The 18,845-nt window shown below is 43.9% G+C and overlaps 1 protein-coding gene across 2 annotated transcripts in view; it reads right to left on the bottom strand.

The window, feature by feature from the left end:
- Positions 1–18,845, bottom strand: part of DOCK1 (dedicator of cytokinesis 1) — a 545,853-nt gene that overhangs the window by 413,469 nt on the left and 113,539 nt on the right. For both annotated transcript variants that reach the window (XM_070470415.1, XM_070470416.1), the window contains exons 20-23: positions 15,378–15,467; positions 14,944–15,044; positions 10,365–10,499; positions 2,124–2,232 (exon numbers count right to left, since the gene is read on the bottom strand). In XM_070470415.1, the coding sequence (XP_070326516.1) occupies positions 2,124–2,232; positions 10,365–10,499; positions 14,944–15,044; positions 15,378–15,467 (435 nt within the window). The remainder of the gene's footprint in view (positions 1–2,123; positions 2,233–10,364; positions 10,500–14,943; positions 15,045–15,377; positions 15,468–18,845) is intronic.

Below are 18,845 nucleotides of genomic sequence, written 5' to 3'. Positions count from 1 at the left end.
CACAAATGGGTGCCTGCAGGTCACTCCCAAGATCAAGACAGCAACCAGGGCCACCCCAGGAAACAAAGTTTCACCCCCAAGGAAGTCTTTTTTCATAATTCCTCTACGTAAGATGACTCACAACTGTATTTCCATTTCCACAGAGCAAAACTTAGAAAGTTAAAAACTACAGAAAAACAGGATCCCATGATGGGAATTCTTAACTTTGAGAAGCTGAGAAAGCACCTATTGTGAAAGAACAAAATACAAAATTAGCAGAAGGGTGGCAACTAACACTCAGTCATCTATCTTGCAGATGTAAGGTTGCATCAATGCACAAACGTCATTGAATTCACTGTGTCTCATAATAGAACACCCACCAAAGGAAGGACTTCCAAGTCTACAGTTACTAAATGTCTTGACATCCAGGGAGGTGGGCAGACACAAGTCAAGCTCTATCTAAGTTAATAATCTAACAGTATATTTAGAAATCTAAAAGAATTTCTGGGCTCAAAACTTCCTGTCATTTGTATCTATTCTTAGACTCCCAGGCTCTGTTTTTTTCCGAAATGCCACAGGATTTAGGAGTTAATGTTCCAAACACACTGTTAATTTTAACCTCAGAACAATAAGGCAGCTTTAGGCAATAAGCTGGACTTCCCTGGTGGCTCAGATGGTATAGAATCTGTCCGCAATGTAGGAGACCTGGGTTTAATACCTGGGTTGGGAAGATTCTGTGAAGAAGGGAATGGCAAACCACTCCGGTATTCCTGCCTGGAGAATTCCACGGACAGAGGAGCCTTGGAGGGCTACTGTGCATGGGGTCTCCAGAAAGTCAGAGACAACTGAGCAACTTTCACTTTCAGGCAGTAAGCTGCCAAAATAATTAAGCCACAACTTGAAAATAGGCACCACACAGCTTTCTCTGTGGACCACCAGCTCTACATGCAGACAGAAATGATACTGAGGGACCACCGCTCCTCCAGACAGCAGCATCAGCTCTGGGATCAAAGGATCACTATGACTCTTCACGTTGAATGATGCTGGTTCCCCTGGTCACAGCAACGTGACACGCACCTGAGCACACGGACATCTTTGCTCAAGACAAAAGCTGGGAAACCACTTTCCCACAACAGTTTTAAGACAATAACCAGAAAGATGCGTTCTGAAATGACACATTAAGAGAACATTCAAAGAGGAAAGTGAGAACACAGCAGGCTACAGGAGCAGTGGAATGAAAGCTACAAGTTAATCATTTGGAAGAGTCTTGTCCTTGGAAAGAATCAGCACGGGCAGCACACGCAGACTACATGGCTTCTTCTGCAGTAAGTCAGGCCACGTGGAAATTTCCGGAAAGCGGGATGCTAGGGAGTGTGGGGGTTCTGGCATGCTCCATGGGCTTTTCCCCACACCCTGCCACCTGGCCCCTCCACCTCTAGCGTGTCCTGAAGACCACCCAGACCCCACCTTTGGTATAAGGCATCTTGACCCCACCAAGGACCACAGGGCAAGAACAGATAATAAGGTGATAAGAAGAGCAGGGCCATGGGAAGACTGGATCCCGACTCGCTTGGAGGATGAAGATGTATCACTATGGGCACAACTTCGCCTGAGGTCTGGCGGATGCCTGGGGCACCTAGAGCCTCAGCCTCCCACTCCTGCTCAGATACTGTGATGCCCTGACAACAGGCACAAAAACATTGTTCTCATCCTCTTCCCCACCCTCCCACGCAGAAAACTGGGACCCTCTCCCCACCAAGAAACAAAGAGCAACGCGAGCGACTTCCCTGGTAGTCCAGTGGTCAAGAGTCCACGCTTCCACTGCAGGGGTCAATGCGTTTGATCTCTGGTTGGGGAACTAAGATCCCACATGCTGAGCGGCGCAGCCAAATTTTAAACAATCAAATTTAATTAAAGAAAAAAAAAAGAGAGCAATGGTAGCAAAATTTAAGAGCAGCTACAGAGGAAGCAAAGAGGATCCATTACAGGCACCACAACTACGGTCAAGGCAAAGCCACTCCTGGGCCTTCTGCTCAAGTCCAGGTTTCGTAGGACACACAGTCCCTGGTTTTCTGGGCCCGCGGGGAACCCCGCATCTAAGAGCAGCCCGGACGCAGTCGATGCTGCCACACCCGAGGGCCTACCTTCACCCGGACGGTCTGGTCCGACACGCTGCTCATCATATCGCTGATGGACCGGAAGAGCTGCACCAGGGACTCCACGAAATCGGCCTCTCCTTTGTTCTCATAGAGCCTGCAAAGGAACACACGGATCTGAGGGGCAGGCGCGTGGCTCACGACCGCCTTCTGCTCCCGCGTCCACGGACGTTAAAGGTGCGGCTTGGCTGGCAAGTCAGAACGTGACAGAACGTCCTCAGCATCCATGGAACATGGGGAGGACTTGGCAGTGAGGGTCGAATCTGGACCACTCAGCTAGGACGGTCTGCCTCCGTGCTGAAGAAGCTAATCTTCAATCGCTCTATTTATTGCCTTTTGTCTTGTGACAGAATACATTCTACAAGGCCGAAAACCAGAGAAATGTAACAAAAAGGGAGGGAAGGAGAGAAAGGGAAAGGAAGAGAGAGAGGAAGGGAAAAGGGAGAAATCCAGCTTTAATGTTGCCCCACAGAGATCCCATTATTAACATTTCAGTGTATATCCTGCCTGTGTGTCTCAAACCCATAATGTCACATAATAGACAAACACAACTAAGTTTAACGTGATTTCAGAACCATTTGAAAATGACACTGTAAAAATAAATGCAAAATTACTTGATTTCAGAGTAAGATACTATATATTATCATTGAATGATATTCTTTCATCATAGAATTGGCGGTTCTAATTTGAAACATTCAAAAGGTAGAACATATTCAATAAATGGATAATAAAGAAGTTGTACATTGGTTCCATGCATGCAAATACATGTTGCTAACTGTAAATAAGTTTCATCTATAAATAATTTATTAGCAGATACTTCAAGCTGCCGTGTTACTAAAAACCAACACATTTGCATTTTAAAATGCTGCAACGCAGATGTTTTATTAATATAGACTAGTTTTCTGCCTAATTAAAAGTATACCATACCTGAAAACTTGTGTACAATGGAAAATTTTGTAAACTAAGTGATAATTAATTACCCTAGAGGTAATCTTATATTTAAATGAGTTCCATTGTAAGGAAACAAAGTCTGTCTAAAATGGGGAATTGCAACCTAGTGTATCTGTTTTGCAAAAGGCTTTCAAAGAGGGGCTTGTATAAACAGTGCCCAACAGTGACACTTAGGAAGTCCTGAACTTCTGCCTGCTGGTAAAATTAAGCAGTTTGGCAGACTGGTGCAAATACTTGGGGAGGTTTCTAGCATGTACTCAGCCATTCTCCTCTACTCTCTCTGCCCCAGTATATCTGCCAAATCCTAAGGCTCAATGGGTCAGGGGACTGAAAATCAAACTGAAAACATCTGTAAAGGAAAGTAGAGTTTTTATCAGTCTCCAGAGATAAAGAACTAATGGCACCCCACTCCAGTACTTGAGCCCAGAAAATCCCATGGACAGAGGAACCTGGTAGGCTACAGTCCATGGGGTCACAAAGAGTTGGACACGACTGAGCAACTTCACTTTCGAAAAATGCCAGGGAGAAGGGCCCAGATAACACAGCAGACTCTCAGTTGAAAGCCCTGGAAAACTGCGTAAGATTGAGGCTTACAAAGGATACACATAGCCTCTGTAGCCTAAAGGTTCAGTCCCACTTTCTCTGCCTAGAAGAGAAAAGATCAGTCCTCTGGAGAAGAAGATCACATCACCTGGGGCTTTGACAGTTGTATATATTCACAGTCCCATATTCAAACAAGTTACTAAACACAGCAAAATACCTGACCATGTGGCCAAATAGTAGAAAAAGACAACAGAAACAGATCCACAGGTGATCAAGATATTGTAGTTAATAAGTAGTTACATCCTGTCACAAGAATATCAAAATAAATATAAGCATTATAGTATTATACTATAAAACAGAAAAGATGGAAAACATAGAAAACTGGAAATATGAAAAATAGAGAGATGGAGAAAACAGAAGGCAAGATAAAAAAATTCTTGTAGAAAAATGAATGTATAAAAAAAGATGAAAATTCTGAAATGAAAATACAATATCTACAATAAAGAACTCATTATATGGGTAAAATTGAGATTAGACAGTGTTATAAAGAGAATCAGTGAAATGGAAGACAATCAACAGGAAAATAAACAGAAGAGACAGAAAACATAGAAATGTATGCTAAGATATGTAGGACATATTGAAGAGAGCCAAGATACATATAATTGAAGTTACAGAACAGAAGAAAATTTCAGGTACAATGTGACAAATGCAACATTAGAAGAGATAATGGCCATGAATTTGTTGAAACTAATACAATCCAAAATTCAAGAAACTCTCAGAATCCAACGCAGGGTAGATAAAAAGCAAACCATTCCTATGCAATCCATAGTAAAACTGCTAATAACTACAGAAAAAAAGAGAAAAATTGCAAACATAGCTAGAAAAAAGTTTTTAAAGACACCATTAGCTTCATAGATATAGCAATAAGTCTGAAAGCTGACTTTTCACCAGAAATGATGGAAACCAAAAGAGAAAACAACACCTAGAAGGAGAAAATAGCTGTCAATCTAGAATTCTATATTAAATGAAAACACCCTTCAAAAGCAAAGATGAAACCAACAATTTTCATAAAACAAAACCTGCATCAGACTTATACCAAAAGAAATGCTATATGATTTCTCTGCACTGAAGGAAAATAATTCTATAGAGTAACATAAAATTAAAAGAAAGATGGAAAAACAATGATAAGTATAAAACATATTAAATGAATGCCAACTATACAAAACAATAATAGCAATGTTTTATGAAGTTTAAGATATTTGTAAACTTGAAATGCATGACAATAATAACACAAGAGAGAGAAAAATGGGACGATGAAAAGAAAATTTTGATTGGTACAAAAGAAGGCAGAAAAAAGTATAATATAGGTGAGCAAAACAGAAAATTAATAGAAAGACAGTTAATATAAACTCAATATGTCACTTAAGTGTATTATATATATATATATATGAACTAAATAGTAAATTAAAATGATTTTTACACTGGATAAAATAAAAAAACAGCTCTTATGTTGTGTATAAGAGACACACCTGAAATATAAGAACACAGAAAGGTTGAAAGTAAAAGAATGGGAAATGGTATTCCACAAAAATACTAACCAAAAGATAAAGGGAACCTTTTCACATTAAGCAGTAAGTTCACAACAAAGAGATCACAGTTCTAAATCTGCATGCCCCCAATAATACAGCTTCAAAATCTACAAGGTACAATTAATGAGTCTTTCTTATATTTAATATTCCACTAGGAATCCCTCAAGAATGAAAATTTAATTATTAATTTCTCTGCTGCCAACCACCATTTAAAAGATATATATGGTAGTATTTTACAGCAAGCACTTTGGAGCCCCTTTCTGTAATGATGGCGAGGTCTCTAGAGACGAATAAACCAAGAGTCACTTGTTCGACCCACATTGAGGTGGGTAAGAGGAAAGGACTCAGATGGCAATTGGTAAATAAACAGACAAAACCTAGTCATCATACGTTGCTCTATTTAAATGCTGTTAAGTAACCATTAACAAGGAACAGCTTGACCTTTGTTTATTAACTACATCCTACAATTGTGGCCGAGGAAATGATAGCAAAATGACAGATCTTCAACTTATTCATGATCAATGACTAACTATTCAGGAAGCTAACACCCGGTGAGACAGGCAGACACTCAAGAAGCAGCAGAAAGACAGAAGTCGGCAATAACTAGCTTCAGTGATGGATTCAGACAGTCTGGTGCAGGCTGCGTCTGTTTTCCGGCTTTCTCGCTAATGTGATCCACCCACACAGAAAACAGACAAGCAAAACCAGCAGAGAAGTGCCCCTGGCTGTCAGGAATCTCTCCGCGGGCTCCCCAAGAACCAGATGTCTTTGGACCAGAGTTTTAAAACTGCTGTTCTCATTTCTAAGCAAACAAACAAGTATGGATTTGTATAGTGAGAAAGCAAGTGGGGTGTGACACGGATTAGTTTCAATATCTTCATCTCCAACATTTCACCCCTTCCTTCTTCAGAAGAATAATTACTGTCAATTAACAGGGAATTTTACAAAGCCACTACATTATGTGAAAACACAGCATACCTGTTTGAAAAGGAGAAGAAAAACAAAAGACCTCCGAGTTCATTTCAACTGCAAATAGAAGAACACACTTGATTCCAGCTGTGAGCACAATTGTTTTTCTCCCAAGGTAACAGATGCTTTGCAGGTAAGAAAACGGGAACCTGAGTTTGCTTTCTCCCTCACCCCTGAAAAAACCATGCGTCAGAGTTGCTCAGAACTTGTTACAAATCAAACATCCCGGAAAACTGGGCAGGACACAGGACGGCTTTTTCCCTAAGCAGTATATACACAATAGGAATATTATTTCATGTCAATGTAATGCTTTGAAAAGACAATGAAGACTACCAAAATGGGTTTCAGGGTGGAGGGTATTTGAGGACAAGAAACAACTAAGAGACTTTAGCCCCATGTCTGTGATTTCAAGACATCTTGGGTTTTTTTTTTTTTTCATATCATAGATTCTTCTCAGAAATCTCAGACTACAGATTGAAATTTAAGTACTATCCTATCTATACAATGCAGCTACAACTATGTTCTAGGTTCCGAGAGGAACATATGTCCTTGTCCACCCTCAAGAATCATAAAGGCGGCCAAGATACACATTTAAGAAACTACAGAGAAACTAAGGGCAATGTACTTTAAAAGTCTGGGACAGTCAGAGCTCCAAAGCCCGTTAGGCTCTTGGAAAGGAAGGATTCTGGTGGGACAGTGTCTGGTGAGATGAGGTCAGGGAATGAGGTCAGAGATGAGATCAGGGCAAGGATCCTGGAAGGTTCATGAAGTCGTCTGGCAACTGCTATACTGGCCTTCTCACCCTTCAGACGTTTTGACCGGAACAGCCTCAGCCCTTGACAAGCACGTAAGCCCAGCAGAGAGACTCCGCTGGGGATCAGGCCTGGCTCCCCCCACTCCAGGAAAAAGGCTGGCACCAGGACCAAGGTCTCTGCCAACATTGTGCAGCCAAGGGCCAAAATAAAGGCATTCCTAAGGATGTCCAAACAGAAAACACTGCCGAGGTCACGGGCAAGGATCGGTTCAGTATTCTACTCCATTTCCGTCTGACACACAGGACTGAATCACCCTTGTGCAACAATTAGGGCTCAAGGGCTTCAAGTCAACGAGAGAGTGGAGACAGGAGTCTCACAGACTGACCCCAAAACTAATGGGGAAGAAAGGCTCTCAGGGGCCTAACTACATGGGATTTACAAAGCTGGGACCTGGGCTCCCAGGAGGCACAGTGGAAAAGAATCCCTGTGCCAATGCAGATTTGATCCCTGCGTCAGGAAGATCCTCTGGAACAGAAAATGCAACCCACTCCAGTATTCTTGCTGGAAAATTGCAAGGATAGAGGACCCTGCTGGGCCACAGTCCAGGGGGTCACCAAGAGTTGGACAGGACTGAGTGCCCACTGCACTGCATCACTAACCTAAGTTAGGGATGTGACGCTGGCAGCTAACAGGAACTCCTGGTTAAAGGCATGAGAAAGAGTGTCAATGCCCATTCAATATATACTTCTCCTTCAGTACTTTACTAAAGGAAATCTGATTTTGTTGAAAGCATCAATAAATTCTTTCCCATCTCCCTTGCATCCAGGATGGTCATGTGACATAGTCTGGCCAATGAGAGGGAAGCACACGACCCACTGCAGGCACTGGGGACAATGTTCTTTAAGGAAAGTAACTGAAAGAGCTGTTGACACCCACCTTCCCTTCTCTGCTGCCTGGAGTGAGGTCCTGACACCAGGAGGGGCAGGAGCCACTCTGGGGCCATGAGACAGACAGAGATTCCTAAGGACGGTGGGGCAGAGAGATAGAAGGAGCCAAGGGCCTGAAATAAGTAACCAGAGACCAAGTGTACAAGCTCCAGACTCTCCCTCTGGGTTCCAGGCCATGTGGGGGAAAACAGTGAACCTCATCTCTTTCTGTAACATGTAGCCAGTCATACTGCTAACCTCGAGAAGATCAATCAAATTCAGTGCTATTTACAAGACCATGGTCGTAAGATCTCATGCCATTTGTATTTTCAGGCTGAAAGAGATTAAGGAGAGACAGAGAGAAACAATTTGTCACTGGTCCACTTGGGTGACCCCAATCTTTTCTAAGCAGCATTATTTTGTAAAAGATTATAGCATTTACAACAATAGCAAGAACACACTGACCTTGAACATACCTTTCTTTTCATTATTAATCTCTGAATGAGAAGGAAAATCAGCAATGTGTTTGAAGAGGAGATGGCGGGCATCAACAAATCCCTGACCCGGGGCCATACTGATCACAAATTGTACGTGATGAAAATTTTTTCACATAAAACATGACATAATCCATACCACCTGATTGTTCCGCTCTTTCAAATTCATCCTGTCACCTTAGTGTAGATGTTATTTTAGAGTAATCAAAGACTTAAAATTAGTGGGGACACATATAAAAGCAACATTTTGTCCAACTCTTTGCGACCCTACGGACTGTAGCCCACCAGGCTCCTCTGTCCATGGAATTCTCCAGGCAAGAATACTGGAGTGGGTAGCCATTCTCTTCTCCAGGGGATCTTCCTGACCCAGGGACTGAACCCGGGTCTCCCACATTTCAGGCAGATTCTTTACCAGCTGAGCCATCAGAGAAGCCCCTAAAAGCAAGATAGAGGCTTCCAGAAAGTTCACTTTTGTAGAAGCAATGTTACTGAAAACTATGGTAAAATACAGGAGCGGGGGGGTATGGGGGGGACCTACTTTCTTAGTCTTTCACACCTTGACAGTGAGAAAATCATCAACAGGTTTGACCCTGACAAAAACAGAAAGCATCATGACCCTCATCAAGATTCGCACCTATCCACAGTAAGCAAAGTAAAAGAATGTATTCTTCAGCCAAGGAGCGGAGCACGATGGCCTCAGACCACGGGTCTGAAACCCCAGGAACCGTGGAGTGAGCGCAGCCCAGGCCCTCCCTGTCCAGTAACACGGGGGCTGTGACCGCTGACCGGGGGCGGGTACCGCCCCGTCTGTGACCCTTACAGCCCTACACACAGTGCCCGCTCCTCTGGCCTCCGTGCCCCTCGGGGCACACAGACTGCACTGTGAACACCTCCCCTCTCCTGCTGGTCCTTCTGGACAGCCAGCTTCAGGCCAACAAAGTGAAGAGTCAGCGCAGAGGCAGACCTGGGTCCACGCTCCCTCCGTGCCCCGCGTTCACTGATACGTTTCAAGAGGGCTGGGCTCTCAAAGGTGACATCAGAGGGACACCGATTCCTAAACTCCATCTCTGTGTTTAGGACTCACACAGGAGCATCGCCCTCCAATAACCAACAAGAACCAGCATCACCCACTGTAGGGCGCCCAAAGCAGCTGCCTCCACAAACAGCAGCAGCAGAACTCAGCTTCAACACCCCAACACCCCGTCTTACCCCGGCTTCACCTCTCTTCATTCAGAGCTAAACACTGTGACCAACTGAAAGCTCATTAATTTTAGCCCCACTCTTTCCTCTATAGATATCTAGGAAAAACACTAATGTTCTCCATAAAATGATGAAGCCATTATTTTAAAGCAGATCAGAAATACCACAATCCACTTTAAAGTTCAAAAACAACTCATAAATTTGCCCAGATAATCCTTGAAATACATCCCTAAGTTAAAACACTGAATGTCCATGCACATGGCCATTTCATGTGTAGGAATCTCTCTCTAGAAACAAAACATGGTTCTAGTTGAAGAAAAGAGGGCGAAAGCCCCACTGTCTTCCCAAGTGAGTTCATTTACCTTGCTGTTTGTTACTGTTGATGTGGCCTGTTTTAATTTTGTATGTTCTCCAAGGGGCTTTTTTCCTCTATAAAATAACACTGAAAAGAACTGCAGAACTCTGGGTGTTCAGTCTGTACTGCCTCGAATAAAATACCAACACTTTCAGGAGACAGTGTTTGACTCACAGGCACAGACTTCAGACTCAGGGCTCGAGACCCAAACTCAGAGCCTGCCTTTTACTCTACTGGGGAGCAGTTAGGGTGACCGTGGACAACTCCAGCCCAGAACCGCTGTCTGTTAACTGCTGTTTCTGCTAGACCACAGGGAAAGGAAGGGGAGGAGGAGAGAAAGGCAAAGAAGAATGAGGCAGGGGAAGGGAGAAGACAAAGGCAGGAAGGAAGGCAGGAAGAAAAGGGTCTCCTCCCAGCCCTCTGGAGAGCCGGCACGGGCACACGTACTGGTTGAACAGGATCCGGGAGCGCACGATGAACTTGAAGATGTACTCTAAAGCCTTCATGGCTTTATACAGCTGGTCACTTATTCCTGGTTTCTCAGCATTGTCCACGTAGTTCCGCAAAACCTTCGTCAGCTTCCTGTTCAGAACGGAAACACACATCAACAACTTCAGACGACTACAGTATCTCGTTTCCTAACTGGGGCAGAAATACACAAGTGGGTATTTGGGTTCTTTTTAGCTGGGTTCACAATTTATCAGTATGCGCATATTTGTGAAATGTGTTCAAAACAGATTAAAAGTGACCCATAAAACAACTCTCAGAGGAGTGAGATCTGAGCATTTAACAAGTACTTTCCAAGTTTTAGATGTCTTCCTAAGCATTTAGGAGTATTATATAATTTATTCTGCACAGCAACATTGTAAGACAAGTGTTCAGTTTTACCCCTAATTTGCAGATGGAGAAGCCCAGGACTAGTGGGTGATCTAGTGTTCCCAATGCTCAACGACCAAATCAAAGGGCTTTTCTGGACAGCCATATCTATTTTCATAATGCTCTCTTGTTTTTAATTAAGTGCTATTTTCAAATGATAGAGGCAGTAAGAGTAATAATCAGTTTTTAATTCTGTCCAAATGTCTACATTTTCTACCACTATGCATGTGTGCTCAGTCATGTCTGACTCTTTACGACCCCATGGACTATATCCCGCCAGGTTCCTCTGTCCCTGGGATTTCCCAGGCAAGAATACTGGAGTGGATTGCCATTTCCTCCTCCAGGGGATCTTCCCAACCCAGAGGCTGAACTCGCATCTCCTGCACTGGCAGGCAGGTTCTCTATCATGAAGTCAACTACGGGCCCACAAACTAATAATCTTCAAGTTAAGCCTTTTAAATCATAAAGGAATAATTAAATAACTTCAGGATATTTTCAGCTTTTGACACGCTTGGCTACACTGTAACTTCAAAAACTAGCAACATATGTAAAACCTGTATGACAACAACAAACAAAATTACCCCTAAGCCAAACTCTTCCACCCCTAACTTTTTCAGTAATCAAGGATTCCTTCTGACTTTTAAATATTCATCAAAAAAAAAAAAAAAAAAACAGCCTGCCAGGGTACTGACAGCACTTCCCATTACGTTGTGAGCCAGTGTGCACCAGCTTGTTATCTGAGATTATTACAAGTCACTCATAAGAGCAACTGAAACTTGGCTTGTGGACGACCTCGGAAGAACCTAAGAGTAACGATTTTACTGATAAATCACAATAAAAAGGCTTTTGGATGACCAAGAGGATGTGAAATCATTTCTAACACTGATCAAGCTGCAGAACTCAAGAACCCTCAAGACGCTATCACAGGAGCCTTCCTGGCAGTGCGTCCTGAAAAAGCGAGGCCAGAAAGATCCCCTCCCCTCAGGCTCCCCTGGCCCCGGTCCTGGGAAGGCATCTACCCTTACATGTCCTGTGATGGTTCTTGAGGCTTGGCAGAGCCTCTCAAGTCCTGGCATAAACCCTGTTTCACCCAGTTTAACGTGCTTTCCCAAACTGACAGGCCCACACACACTGTTCTCTTAAACCCTATTGCTATCCCAAGGAATAGACATTCCATCTGGAGAAGGAAATGACTACCCACTCCAGTACTCTCACCCAGAGAATCCCATGGACAGAGGAGCCTGGTGGGCTACAGTCCATGGGGTCGCAAAGAGTCAAGACACAACTGACCGACCAGCACTTTCACTTTTCACATTCATTCCATAGAAATAGATTTTGGAAATCCTTCCAACAGTGCAGTCAAAGGAAAGAACAAAAAGAAGGAATGATTTGCAAAAAAGTATGACCCAGAATCAGAAAATAAATTAGGAAGTCAAAGGACCCGAATCCACACCCGTCACACCACTTGTAACTATAGAAAGACCAAACTGCTCGGCCCTAGGTGAGAGGAGCAAACGGAAACATCAGTTCAGTGGGGAGGAGGCCCGCACCAGCTCCGGGAAAGGCAGATCTGTGCACAGAAGGAGCACGTCCTGCTGGTTTTCGGGAAGAACCGTCCCCAAAGCTGACGCCTCCCTCCCTCCTCACTTGGTCCAGCCCAGGTCACTCTGCCCATGAACCACCCATGCAGGGAGCACTTGCTCTGTGACTTAGAAGGCTAAGAAGGAACGCCCATTGCCTCAAGTCATTGTTAATTTCTTCTCTTGGAGTTGTTTGCAAAGAAAGGCTACAGATCTCAACATTTATCAAAGGAGAGAGGTAAAGAAACTGCCTGGATGGGAGTCTAACCTAAGCCCCTGCATGCCTCCCCTACAAGCGGGGGAGGGGAGAGACTGTCTGTGATGATGCTTGGTACTAGAAGGTCCCCTGGGCTGGAGAAGGCTACAAACACTTCATTAGGGCAGAGGCAGCCTTCCTGATTGCCTTAGAACTGCGTGAACCTCAATTATCTCCTCTGGCATTTCAAGGCGAAAATATTCAGATTCCAACAGCTGAAGAACCACTTGGGGTTGCTGGTTTGTCAAAACAAGATAAGAACACTTATTTTCCAAAATTAAAATTGCCTTTTCTGCAAATGACAGACTGGACGAGAGGATACGGATTCTCAGCTCCGTCCTGTCGTAATTTTAACAATAAGATGGCACTTTTTGTGTCTTCCGTGGAGTAACCTGCCCAACGCTCCCCAGGTTTGCTTCCCCCTTTGAGAATAAGGGCAAGGGGACGCCCAAAAGAGGACCTGGACTGACCTTGCCACTGTTCTGACTTTCTAAAATGAAAGTAAAAAATCTCATCTGAGAAGAGCTGTTTGGCCCAGTTTCAGTAAAGGAGGATGGAGAAGGTGACAGGAGGAGGCCACACAGGACCCAGAGCAGGGCACAGGCCACCCCCATGAACCCTGCACTGGCTCCTTCTGGTTGCTATAGCGAGATGATGCCACCCGACCGGCAGTCTGCAGGGAACCCTCCGAAGTGCGGGCCAGCTGGGCTTTTCCACCCAGAGAACAGAATGTCTTAAACAGATGTTGATTAGCCAGCAAGCACCAAGCTTGTCACAGCTTGCCCTGTGTGCCTGAGGACACCCCTACTTCCTGCCCACGTCGGGCTCCACCAGCAGCCCTGCAATAAACAAGCACTCGAGCAGATACAGAAGAACCCAAGACTCAGGGACAGGACCTTGAGTTCCCGCAGCCAGGGACAACAGGTTCTGACCCACGTAGGGGCAAGGCACAGGTGGGAACTTCAGTTCAAGCTCCTGGCCCTAAAAGAGAATCACTTCTAAGGAATCTAAGTGAAATGTTCTTTAAAATATTAAACCTTTCCTTTTCACTGCAGCTCACACAGAAAAAGTCTGAATCAGTGCCAATAAATCCCACTGTGAGAGAACGAGGAACTCACCCTAATAATTCTAATAATAACGAAATCTAACTACTGCTTGGTGCTAAGTACCACGGATTATTCCAAACACTTGACATGTTAAGAACTCATTAAAATTCTCAAGAAAACCTACAACCGTGCTGTCGTGCAGATGAGAAGGCTGAGGCTCAGAGACGCTAAGCAACCTAAGCTTGCCAAGTGACAGAGCGGTAACAGAAGCCAAGGCAGCAGGTCCTAGGGTTGTGGCATTGACACCAGGCTTCACACCTTCCCCTGGGAGCCCTCCTAGACCCGACGGGGGCCCAGGTAGGGAGCAGCTGGATGAATGGAGAGCAGCTGGGTGGGGAGTAAGAATCCTAGTCAGTTAGAGCTGAAGCTTCTGGAACAAAGGAGAGGAACTCTTTAAAGAGGAAGAAGAATCTGAATAGGAATATATGTATATATTATACACACACACACACACACACACACACACATAAAACTGAATCACTCTGGTATAAACCTGAAACTAACACCACCTTGCAAATCAATGCCACTTCAATAAAACCAACTAAACGTAAAGAAAAAATTTTAAATAAAGAAAGAAATGCAGGAGTATTAAAAGCCAAAATCCAGATGGAGTTTAAAAACAATTGCCAAACCTGCAGATGTTTTATCTGAACAACATTAATATTCTGGCTCTTTAAACATCACTGAGTAACTAAACCAATTAAAAAGAAAAAACTATTTTATCCGGCTTGATCCAGCAGAACAAAAATAAACAAATCACCTGCAACCTTAAAAAATAAAGAGTGAAAAAATAGATTGAAAAGTCAAGACTGAATTTTATTAATATTCACACTAAATAAACAATAATCTCAAGACAAGACCACATCCATTTATTCATTCATCAAATAGCTCTGAGGAAGCTGCAGTGTGGCAAGCTCTCTGGATCCATATATATCCATTTCATCAAACATAGAGGGAACAACTCAAAGACAAACAAAACGTGTAGTGAAGAACAAGAATTTACTCCAGAATCCTATAATGCATCCCCTATATTTTCCAACAAGATTTTTAGGTCTGTTAAGAGGGAAACAGTAATAAAAATGATCCCAGTAAACTCACCATTGGTGAAAGGAAATGTAGAAAGAACCACAGGCAAAAGTATATGGAAAAGAGTCTTAACAAAAATACAAAAAGAAGAACTGGTTTTAAAACAACAAAAAAGAACTTACGTGTAGGCTAAGGTTGCACTAAAGTGTTTCTTAATGTAGGTTTCCAAAACAGGATTAAAATGCTGAAATTTTCTATCAGCAATTAGTCCAATGATAAATACCTGTTAAATTAATATTTTCATTAGCAAAAGAAATGCAAACCATTTTGGAATCTTCAGTTGAATCACCTGCACCTCTGTGCGAGTCAACTGCACGCTAACATTTTCAGACACAGGCTGGTCAGCCAGTTTACCTCTTCTTCCACTACCAATTACATTTGCCTAACTACAGCGTTCTGTTGCAAAAAACTTTCTACCTCTCAGTTCATTTGCTTTGATTGAGTTTACAACTGAAAATGCTTTCAAGGTTACTGTGATGGCTCCCGCCCCAGCTTCAAAGGTTGCAACATGAAAGCCCCATAATTTCTGAGCAGATGCAAAGTCAAGGTCTCTTACCAGAGCATCAAACACTAATGTATCAAAGGTCTCGCTCTCCGAGTTCTCCATCATGATGTTGAAGAGGGCATCCAAGGTGTCCTGGAGGAACTGGAGGGACACAAAAGGTCAACAGACATATGAAGTCACCCACTCTCCCCAGCCGACTACCTCTGGCAGAATTCCCAACACCCAGCTTTCCCTAACAGCACCTACTACATGCACATGACAAAAATCTGAGATGAGTGAATTCAGAACAAAGACATGCCACCCTAAGTGAAGCAGAGGATGAGCAGCAAGGAAATGCACAGAGCTCATCCCCCGCCCCCATGGGACTGCTCCAACCCTTCTGCTGGTTCCCACCAAGACCAGGAGCGCAACAGCAGCCCTGGGAAGGCTGAATCTGACTTATCCCGTTCACCCTGAGTGGGACCTGAGCTAACGAGTGGGCAGAAGCCACAGAGGAACAAATTTCTAGTTTAATAAAGGATCTTCTGCAAATACAGGTGCAAGGACAGAAGAGCTACGTGATTCTGAAACTAGAGTACAGAGCAGAGGGCCAGGAAGTGCTTAATTTATTTAATAATAATTTAGAAATCCTTTTATAGCCTACTATGTCACCAAATCAATATTACAGCATAGAATGACAAAATATTATGAATATAATTTTGAAAAAATTAGGAGACTTCAAAGTTATGTCACACTAGAAATTATCTTTGAATCCCTCTCCTATTCTCCCTAGAAAGAAGTATAAGATGAAATAAAAAGACTACATTGGAAGTAATGAGTTCCTTGTTGGTGGAGTAGGGCAAAATGCCATACAGTGGACTACTGACCATACAGTGGACTAGTGACTATACAGTGGACTGCTGACCATACAGTGGACTAGTGACCATACGAGGAAATGAAGTGTGTGTATACTCATCGTTAAATCACTATGGATCGGCAGACTGAAACCAGGGTGAGATACCGCTTCATCCAGAGTGTGGTGACTATCACCAAATAGATGGACATCAGTTAAGCATGAGAAAGGCAGAGAGAAACTGGAGCCCTGATATATATGCTGGTAGAAATGGAGAATGGGGCAATGGCTTTGGAAAACCAACTGACAATCCACCAAAGGGTTAAGTGTAGATTTACCATGCGACTCAATAATCTCATTCCTGGGTATAAAACCAAAAGAATGGAAAACATGTATCTACACAAAAATGTGTACACAAATATTCAGAGTAGCTTTATTCACCATGGTCAAAATGTGGAAACAACCCAAGTGTCTGTAACCTAATGAATGGATAAACTGATGAATGGAATGCTTGCACGCTAAGTCACTTCAGTCGTGTCCGACTCTTTGCGATCCCATGAACTGCAGCCTGCCAGGCTCGCTGTTCATGGGATTCTCCAGGCAAGAATACTGGAGTGGGTAGCCATTTTCTCCTCCAGGGGATCTTCCCGACCCAAGGATTGAACCCTTGTCTCTTATGTCACCTGCACTGGCAGGCAGGTTCTTTACCACTAGCACCACCTGGGAAAGCCATATCCATACAGTGCAGCATTTATTATTTAAAGATAAAAAGGAATGAAGTTCTGACACATGCCACCACCTGCCTTGAGAGGATTGTACTCAGGAAAAGAAGTCAATAAGAAAAAATGTTATATATTGTCGCTCGATTTACATAAAGTAGCTGGAATAGTCAAATCTATAAAGACAGCTGGTTGCAGGCAGAGTGGAGTGATGGCCAACAGGTATAGGATTTCTTTTTCTGGTGATGGAAATGTTCTGGAATGAGATTGTTCAGGCAGTTGCACAACTCTCTGGATATACTGAAAGCCAGTGAATTATATGTGTGTGGTATGTGAATTACATCTCAAACACGTGGTTATCGAGAACACAAGGAGGAAGTGAGACAGTCCCACAGCTAGGACAGAGGATGGCTGCGTGAGATCCCTGGACCAGGGCTCCCTTGGCTGCTCAGCCCACACACAGAACTCCAGGGGCTCTCGAGTCCCCAGACGATCTTGAGACTGAGAAACCAAACACAAGGATCTGCCCTCCCGCCAGAGCTCACCCCCTAGCCCCTGTAAAGCTGTGGAAGCTTGCACATTCAGGGTCCCACAGCTCTCTCCTGCTGGCTCAGATGGTAAAGAATCCACCTGCAATGCAGAAGACCCAGGATGGCTCCCTGGGTCCAGAAGATCCCTTGGAGAAAGGAATGGCTACCCACTCCAGTATTCTTGCCTGGAGAAGTCCATGGACAGAGGAGCCTAGTGGGCTGCAGTCCATGGGGTCGCAAAGAGTCAGACACGACTAAGCAACTGACAAAGCTCTTCTTCCCAAGAAAGGACAAGCTCCCAGACATAGTAAGCAATCTAAGACCCGTCAGCCATAAAATCCTCATTCTGTTCTACTGTGCCTCCAACCCCCTATTCCATGCCAGGAAGTGTCACATACAGATGGGCAGGGGAATGAAACCAGCCGGACCAGAAGGCATTCTGGTCTAGACATCCACTGTTCTGTCAACCCCGTAATTATTTAAGCCTGTACCACCTTCATTACTTTTGTATCATTTCCCATCATTTTCAGATTGTAAAAGCTTCGCAAAGGTCAAAACTTGATGCCATCTGCTAATAGACCAATGTTCCTGCCAAGAGACTCCCCAGGTGCCAAGCCCTGGCTTGGCACAGTTCAAGGAAGTAGGTCCACCCGCCCCACCCAGATGAATGACACAGAAACAGGGGCCGGGGCCTGGAGAGCTGCAGAGTGTCCTGAGGGTGGGCCCTCACTCAAGGCCACAAAAGGGCTGCTTTTGACTCCCACCCTCTCTCCAAGACCATCCGCTGAAGACCAGATCACCATTTCATATAAGCAAATATTTTCTCCAAGCAGCATCACTTTTTTCAGATGAGCAAATACTTTCAACTGTCTATCAGGCAATGTCATCTTTCCAGTAAAAGTTACAAATACACAGGGACTTCTCCGGTGGCCCAGTGGTTAAGACCTCATCTTCCAATACAGGGGGTGCAGGTTCAACCCCTGATCAGGGAACTTAGTATATTACACATGCCTTAAGGCCGAAAAACCAAAACACAAAACAGAAGCAATAGTGTAATAAATTCAATAAAGACTCTAAAAAATGTTGCTGCTGTTCAGCTGCTAAGCTGTGTCCAACTCTGCGACCACATGGCCTGCAGCACACCAGGCTTCCCTGTCCTCCACTATCTCCCAGAGTTTGCATGAATTCATGGCCATTCAATCGGTGATGCCATCTAATCATCTCATCTTCTGCCGCTCCCTTCTCCTCCTGCCCTCAATCTTGCCCAGCATCAGGGTCTTGTCCAATGAGTTGACTCTCTGCATCAGGTGGCCAAAGTATTGGAGCGTCAGCCTCAGCATCAGTCTTTCCAATGAATATTCAGAGTTGATTTCCTTTAGAATTGACTGCTTTGATCTCCTTGCCGTCCAATGGACTCTCAAGGGTCTTCTCCAGCACC

This window comes from Odocoileus virginianus, chromosome 7, assembly GCF_023699985.2.
Source record: "Odocoileus virginianus isolate 20LAN1187 ecotype Illinois chromosome 7, Ovbor_1.2, whole genome shotgun sequence".
NCBI classification, from domain to species: Eukaryota; Metazoa; Chordata; class Mammalia; order Artiodactyla; family Cervidae; genus Odocoileus; species Odocoileus virginianus.
The sequence above is the reverse complement of the archived record's forward strand: the minus strand, read 5'-3'. Positions and strand labels throughout refer to the sequence as shown.